Source organism: Stylophora pistillata, chromosome 9, assembly GCF_964205215.1.
Source record: "Stylophora pistillata chromosome 9, jaStyPist1.2, whole genome shotgun sequence".
Classification (NCBI taxonomy): domain Eukaryota; kingdom Metazoa; phylum Cnidaria; class Anthozoa; order Scleractinia; family Pocilloporidae; genus Stylophora; species Stylophora pistillata.
In genome coordinates, this window is record NC_142527.1 from 6,400,201 (window position 1) to 6,409,001 (window position 8,801).

Here is an 8,801-nt window from a genome sequence, read left to right on the forward strand (position 1 = left end):
CATTCGCCATCAGATCACCACTGGCATTTTTACTGTGTTTACGCGCAGTAATTACGATGTGAAAATTAATGGGAGGGTTATAAAATAAATAAACTCCGTTCTGGCTTGCTGGTATGTCGGCTGATAATGTCCTTGGCTGAGAGATTTTCCTCAAAATTTCATATTTGCCCTCGAACCTCCGCTTCTCGGCCAAATATTCATTTTTCGGACAATCTCTCAGCCGCGGACATTATCAGCCGACATACCAGCCGCCCGAAGAGGTTTATTTACTAAATATTCACCGAACCAGAGGCGAATAATTGTTTTAGTATAATTTCCGAGCTAAACAACAGAGAAATTTCTAAAATCTAACATTTTTAGTAACATTTATTAACATTTCATTTAAACATTTTATATAAACCGCGTAGAGCGGTATATATAGCGTCATATAAGGAACCGCTCGAACAATCAGACTGCTGGAAACTCTTTGCTCAGCTCTGAAATTATACTAAAAGGTATTCAAAGGCTCAAACTCCCATGCTAAATCTTGATTGTTAAATATTCTAGTCCTTTTCCTCTTATAAACTTAGAGTTATTTCTCTAATCCTAATCAATCATTCGCTTCTTTTCGTTTCATTGGCGAAGACATCTTAATATAATAAAGTTAATATATAACACAACGTAACAGTCACTGGCTGGTCAGAAATTAGATTTCACCTCAGTAGTTGTACCATAGTAGTCGTGGGTTTTGCGGTCTTTAAAGCTCTCATCTGGTTCTAAATACTTCTCAGAAGTGCTTAGCTCACAGGAATAGTGGCGGTCGATATCAGTAACCTTGGCGATGTTAAACGACAGGCAGGAAGAGACACCAAGCCTTAAGCAAATGAACGCGCAATCAGAGAAATCCTTTACTTTCCTTGTTTCTGAGACATTTCCGATCAAGGACTTTCCTTCCAGTTTGTAATATGTTCTCTCTCGCACAAGTACGACTTGCCAAACTTCGATGACAAAAGATATTGTAATAAGCCACCATAGATAAGTCATGTTCTTGAATAGAGAAATTTCCAATATCTTTAATGCAACTGCTTTCTACACTAGGGAAAAAAAATCATGTTATGATGACTGCTACATGGCTATCAGAGACTTCAGAGAATCATGTACATATATATATACATTTAGTATAATTTCAGAGCTGAGCAAAGAGTTTCCAGCAATCTGATTGGTCAAGCGGTTCCTTATATGACGCTATGTAAACCGCTCCAGGCGTTTTATATAAAATGTTAAAATAAAATGTTAATACATGTTACTGAAATGTTATGATTTTAGAAATTTCTTTGTTGTTTGTTTAGCTCTGAAATTATACTAAAACAATTATTTGCCTCAGCTTCGGTGAATATTGTCGAATAATCCCCTCGACTTCGTCGCGGGGATTATTCGACGATATTCACCTCGCCTTCGGCGAATAATTGTTAAATATATAAGAATAAGCTACTCCTGCATGCCTAACGTCAAAACAATCATCGCGTCATACAACAAAAGCTACTATCAGATTACAACCAGTCACAAAATTCACCACAAACACTAGACAAAGAATGTAACTGACGGAAAAAAAGACCAATGCCTCCTAGAGGGAAAATGCCTCACATCAAACGTAGTCTACCAAGCAACAGTCACAACTGAAACGTCAACAGATTCATACGTGGGACTCGCGACAAACTTCAAAGAACGGTATAGAAACCACACGGCTTCCTTCCGACATCAAAACAAGAGACACGAGACTGAATTATCTAAACACATATGGACACTGAAGGACAATAACAATCCTTTCAAGCTAGCGTGGAAAATCATCAAACAATGCAAAACGTACAACAACATTACTAAGAAATGTAATTTATGTCTTTTTGAAAAATTCACGATTATATTTAAAAAGGAACTTTGCAGTCTAAACAAGCGAAATGAGCTAGCAAGTTCATACTCCATAGAAACAGATACCTCCTTAAAAGCTTCATAATCAAGTAACAATCTCCGAAATTATGCATATCAGTCACATGACTTATATGGATAAGTAGCGTTGTTTTTATATCTCCAGTGGCAACCGTACTCCAGCTTTTATAGCCAGTAATTGTAAGTTAACGGTCAATCGTTGATATTACCTGATGAGTGTGGTCATTTTCGACCGTACGAAACAGAGCTGTCGTAATAAAACGATAAACTACCTCTGAAGTCTTGAACCAGTTCGTAATAATTATATATATATATGTGGTGTGTAGTGGTCATCACGCCTGACTAGTAACAGGGGGACGTGGATTCAAATCCCGCTCAGGGCAAATTTTCTATTCAAACCTTTACTCTATATATATATATATATATATATATATATATATATATATATGTAACTGCAGACAGGGTGCACACTGTTTCGACCTATGTGGGTCTCGTCAGTTTTTTTTTACGATGAAGGGCGTGTGCAATGCCCGCCGACCAACAGGACTAATCCCACCCATGGCTTGCGTGCAATGCCTTAGGGTTAGGGTCCACCAGAAACGAGGGTCACCAGACGCCAAACTCGCTGGGGAATCGCTGGGTCTCGTCAGTGCAGTGCAGACACTGGGCCAAGCTCTGGAATAAACCATTGCCTGGGCGCTACACTTGTGGGACCAAGTGCAGGCATGTTGCCATGAGCTCAAATCACAACTAAGGTGATGAGCTTCGCCCGAATATTCATATATGTATATATGAATATTCGGCGAATATTCATATATACATATATGAATATATGAATATTCAATTTCATTATTCACCCAATATTCATATATGTATTGGCGAATAATCCCCTCGACTTCGTCTCGGGGATTTTTCGAGGATATTTACCTCGCCTTCGGCGAATAATTGTTAAATATATGTTGAGTAAGAAAACTACAACGACTACGTCACCTGACTGCCTGACTCGTCAGGGGATGTTAAAACAACTTGTAGGGATGAGAACGTGGTTGTTGTATTTTTCTAACTCGACAGATAGTGCGCTCTACTTAAATGTATCGAAGACAGTAACACGGAAAAATCGAAACGCAGACTTCCTATACATATATATATATATATATATACGGTGATGATTGCCATCTGATGATTGGGAAAGCATGAAACTACGAGTCACGGAAACTTTGTTTCGTTGTTGATTTTACTATTTCTATTTACGCTTTACTTTATGTATCGAGCACTATACAGCCAGCTAAAGCATCTCCTCCAGATATATGCATATGTAATATATATATATATATATATATATATATATATGTATATACATACAGGAGCAGAACTGTAATGGTCAAGAGGCCAACTCTAATGCAGCTTTGTTGGTTTATTAGCTCGACGTTTCGACCGTCTCGGTCTTCCTCAGGAGCATACTAATTACATGAGCAATATTTAAATTTAAAATTCGTGTCAACAGTAAAAATGTCATGACGTTATAATATAAAAATAGAATAGATAACAGCGAAACGTGTCATGGTGTCTAAAATAGATAAGTTAAAGTAGTTATAATTCATGTAGTAAGCTTATTGATAGTAGGATTGAGTCTTAAAATCCAATAATTTTCTCTTGCTTTTCTGATTTCTTGATTTTGACTTCTAACTTTTTCAATGACCGTAAGTTTACTCACGTGAATTAAGGAATGGGGCAGAATTAAAAAAGGCTAAAAATTAGGAAAAAATTGGAAAAATAATATTTAAGCATTCGTTGATCTTTCTTTTATAAAAAGCTTACTAATCCATGGGGAAAGAAAACGTTTCTGTGGGTCACGTGACGCAACCGTTCTTCAGTGCTTTAATTTGGCGCCATTTGTCTCCCTTCTCTTTGGTTCAAGTTTACACCACTTTTTACGGCATCAGATCACGGTTAAAGCATCCAGGAATGGCCTTCTATGTTTTGTGTTTTTGAGCTTAATCGGGGAATCCGGGAAAATGCCGTTGGCTAGTGTGAAATTGTCATTCTTTTTTCGATGAACGGCAATTTACTCAATTATTGGTGTCTCATGAGGCCATTTGAGATGGAATCTAAAATCCCCGATTGATTGCTAGTTTCTTACAATAGCCTTCTGGTTTTAGAATAGAAAAGCCGTCGTCTGAACGATAGTAAAGTGGTGTATCCAACGTTTTTAATACTTAACTAGCAGCTCGACGTGTCCGCCACATTTGAAAGCGCGGCCTAGACTTCGGAAAACTAGAACCGAGAGAATGTTCTTGCTGCTATAGCAACAAAACCTTTCCAAGATGGCGGACAAGATTGCAGTGGAAGGGTCATAAAGTTTGTAAGTTGTTTTTCTCGTTTCTTTTGTGTCATTAAGGAGGAACTTTGCTGAATGAAAACATTAAATTTATTTATATGCAAAACTGGTATTTTTCATCTCTATATACTTAAATTTGAGACGTAGTAAAGAAGTAAAGATAACAAGATTTCGACGCTCTGAACGAAGGACAACTTTCGTAATAAAAGAAATCTTAACTGTCTCTCGGAGTTTTGCGCGCACTTCTGACTCCTAAAACCTTAATTGCTAGTAGAATAATAGGATATCATGTTCCTGTTCTAAATGATCTTTCGAGTTTTGGCGCAATGTTCAGATAACTTGAGTTTTTTGTGGGGTAAACATACGCTTCGATCTTGCTGAATTGGTTTCAACGAAACACCTTCAGAATTACCGTTTTACATTGTCTGAAGGAATTTAAAGGCTTTTCAGCTGAAAATTCAACGTCTTTTGCCACACGAAGGATTTGATGAGTCGCTAACTTGAAGGAAAAACATCGCAGCTTTTATGGCGGGATTTTTTTAACTGTGGCTTCGCGCGTGTAGCTGCAAGGAACAGTGTTAATGATGAGAATGGGAAGGTTATTTACGACAAGGGCACTCGTCTACAGAGGTTCTTGAGTACATTTTCTGAAAACAAAGAAGCTTTTGCTGTTTCTCAGAACACATTCGACAAAAGGCTGCACGAACTTCTTAAAAACTTTAAAAAATGGCGCGGTGAAAGCAAGTCAAAATACTTACATCACTTCAGTTCATTTGCATGGAAATCGCTGTCAGCTCTTATGAAGGGATTACATTCTATCTCGAACTGTCGGGAATGCCAAGTGAATCATCTGTTTTTTCAGACACAATTCCCTCTGAAAACTAATCGACTAAAAGGAGCTGACTCAGTAGCTACATCCACAAAAGAAGCAGGGAATTTGACAAAAACAACGAAGGCTGTAAAACCTTCAAAGAAGGCCATTCGGGATACTGCAAAGAGCATCTATTTGAACATTAATGAGCCATTCAAGAATCTCTACAATATCAACCTTGCTGATGCCTTAACAAAGGTACCTGAAATTGGACTAACACATGCAAAAACTAAAGTGCAAAAACAAAAGGAAAGAAGAGAAACTGCTAGGCGATTCAAAAACAGTGCTGAAGAACAGTGGTCGAAAGCTGACGGTGACACCATGCTCGGAACGAGACAGTCATTTAAACAGAGAGAGTTACAAAGAAAATCTCTTTATTTTGAGTCCCATGAAGAGGTAGTCTCCCTCGCAGCCGTTTTTTTTGGATGTCACGCAACGCTCACCTAAAAGAACGGCTGCTGACAACCGAACTACATTCCTTTCTCCGAATTGGCCAATCACAACTCGGGTTACATTCTCAGGAACCTTTTCGCGCCAGACTCACCTTTTGACACTCGTCCAATCAGATATCGTTTTCTACCGCGATCCTCATGTGGAAAACACAAGACAAATGGCGGTGCTTGAAGGAGCTTTTCGCAAAGCGTCGTCAAAGTTCAAAATTTTCGAGCTTAAAGCTCACCAGAAGCTTGCAATTAAAAAAGTTTTAGTCGAGAAAGAAGATGTTTTTGTTAAGTTGCCTACAGGATCCGGGAAATCGTTAATATATCAAGCACTCCCGCTCGTGTTTGACCATGTTACCGATGAAAGTGGTCATATTATTTCTCTTTTGTTTTTTGTTTTCTTTTTTTTCGCTTTGTTTCTTTTCTTTTTTTAATTTTTTGCTTGATTTAGTTTTCTTTTAGTGAGTTAATCGATTCCCTTTCTATTTTTTCATTCAAAATTTTTAGAGGTAGTAAAGAATCCAGAAGCGTTAAAAACGAAATGCATCATAGTTAATTCAATTGGCAGGTGCTGAGAGGAAAAACATCCAACATGGTCTTTGTAATAGATACGTGTACTAGCGCACTTTGAGTGTCAGTCCCTTGAAAATAAAGGAACCACCACAAAATTGCAATATATCTCCTAAATATCTACATATTTTTAATCGTTTCTCTATTTTTACCGGCGCTGCTTTTTTCTTTTTCTTTCAATAAATTTTTTACGAAGAAATGCTTCCGTGAAACATTTGAACGGGCCAAAATGATGTAACTCTGACGATCACTTAGACCTAGATTAATGCTAATTCATGAAGCATCAATTACAAATAGGGCATACAGAACCAAAGTACTTGGTAAAGTTTTGCCATACAGCGAAGATTATACTATCGCAATCATCATCTAAAGTTTATCGTAGCCATCCCTAGACTGGAATGCCTCTCATGTTATCAGAATAATTTTTAAAAGAATCATCGAAAAACGAAAAGACGGAACACAACAATGGAACAGAAAAACTCTGAACAGAAATAAAATGGATGATGATCACCATCAAAGATTAATTATACACAGCACATTATCAACAATTTATCAACCGTATCATACAGAGATGAATCATGTTTTAGTCATCCGAACTATACCAGAACAAGAAAAAGAAAATGATGATACCTTTCTCAATTTGTCTCTCTGCCAATAAATCGATCTTTTACAAGCAAATTGGGGAGTCGCGAAAAATAAAACTTCGTTCCTTGATGATAAGAAAAACTAAAAGGGAGAAGATGACGAGTATTTTGCATAAAAAAATTTATTTGTAAACCAATTACCATTTCCCATTACATTTTTCAGTTAATTTACTTCGAAGCAAGCCAATGAGAAGAAAACAACATCGTGGGCCTGCAACCATCTGGTTTAGCATCAATTGAGTCTCAACTAAAAGCAGTTTATTGAAACAGTTTTTCCATTCCAAACAGTTTTGAGTTAATTGAAAATTAATATTTTCAACTTGCTATTATAGCTTATTGTTAACCTACTTTGTGTTTTGATCATTATCTTCGGTTGACACCGCTTTATCTTAAGATATCCTTGTTCCTTATTTCCTAATTAAAATGCGCAAACTGAAATCTACTGTTGATCTTCATTTGTAATAATATTGCCACAGAGAAAACATCTGTTTCGACGTCGACACAACTCGGACCAGTCTCCCTCGCAGCCGTTTTTTTTGGATGTCACGCAACGCTCCCCCAAAAGAACGGCTGCTGACAACTGAACTACATTCCTTTTTCCGAATTGGCCAATCACAGCTCGGGTTACATTTTCAGGAACCTTTTCGCGCCAGACTCACCTTTTGACACTCGTCCAATCAGATATCGTTTTCTATCGCGATCCTCATGTGGAAAACACAAGACAAATGGCGGTGCTTGAAGGAGCTTTTCGCAAAGCGTCGTCAAAGTTCAAAATTTTCGAGCTTAAAGCTCACCAGAAGCTTGCAATTAAAAAAGTTTTAGTCGAGAAAGAAGATGTTTTTGTTAAGTTGCCTACAGGATCCGGGAAATCGTTAATATATCAAGCACTCCCGCTCGTGTTTGACCATGTTACCGATGAAAGTGGTCACATTATTTCTCTTTTGTTTTTTGTTTTCTTTTTTTTCGCTTTGTTTCTTTTCTTTTTTTAATTTTTTGCTTGATTTAGTTTTCTTTTAGTGAGTTAATCGATTCCCTTTCTATTTTTTCATTCAAAATTTTTAGAGGTAGTAAAGAATCCAGAAGCGTTAAAAACGAAATGCATCATAGTTAATTCAATTGGCAGGTGCTGAGAGGAAAAACATCCAACATGGTCTTTGTAATAGATACGTGTACTAGCGCACTTTGAGTGTCAGTCCCTTGACAATAAAGGAACCACCACAAAATTGCAATATATCTCCTAAATATCTACATATTTTTAATCGTTTCTCTATTTTTACCGGCGCTGCTTTTTTCTTTTTCTTTCAATAAATTTTTTACGAGGAAATGCTTCCGTGAAACATTTATACGGGCCAAAATGATGTAACTCTGACGATCACTTAGACCTAGATTAATGCTAATTCATGAAGCATCAATTACAAATAGGGCATACAGAGCCAAAGTACTTGGTAAAGTTTTGCCATACAGCGAAGATTATACTATCGCAATCATCATCTAAAGTTTATCGTAGCCATCCCTAGACTGGAATGCCTCTCATGTTATCAGAATAATTTTTAAAAGAATCATCGAAAAACGAAAAGACGGAACACAACAATGGAACAGAAAAACTCTGAACAGAAATAAAATGGATGATGATCACCATCAAAGATTAATTATACACAGCACATTATCAACAATTTATCAACCGTATCATACAGAGATGAATCATGTTTTAGTCATCCGAACTATACCAGAACAAGAAAAAGAAAATGATGATACCTTTCTCAATTTGTCTCTCTGCCAATAAATCGATCTTTTACAAGCAAATTGGGGAGTCGCGAAAAATAAAACTTCGTTCCTTGATGATAAGAAAAACTAAAAGGGAGAAGATGACGAGTATTTTGCATAAAAAAATTTATTTGTAAACCAATTACCATTTCCCACTACATTTTTCAGTTAATTTACTTCGAAGCAAGCCAATGAGAAGAAAACAACATCGTGGGCCTGCAACCATCTGGTTTAGCATCAATTGAGTCTCA

At 37.0% G+C, this 8,801-nt stretch overlaps 1 protein-coding gene across 3 annotated transcripts in view; it reads right to left on the bottom strand.

Annotated features, from left to right (window-relative positions):
* LOC148722959 (hyaluronan and proteoglycan link protein 1-like) overlaps positions 1-7,089 on the bottom strand; it is a 13,368-nt gene extending 6,279 nt beyond the window's left edge. The window contains exons 1-2 of one of the 3 annotated variants that reach the window (XM_088733153.1): positions 6,773-7,089; positions 697-1,068 (exon numbers count right to left, since the gene is read on the bottom strand). In XM_088733153.1, coding sequence (XP_088589279.1) covers positions 697-1,023 — 327 coding nt within the window. In that variant the 5' untranslated portion in view covers positions 1,024-1,068; positions 6,773-7,089. Of the gene's footprint in view, positions 1-696; positions 1,074-6,772 lie in introns of all 3 variants that reach the window. The other 2 variants (XM_088733152.1, XM_088733154.1) reach the window with 2 other exon arrangements.
* Between the last annotated feature and the right edge of the window lie 1,712 nt (positions 7,090-8,801).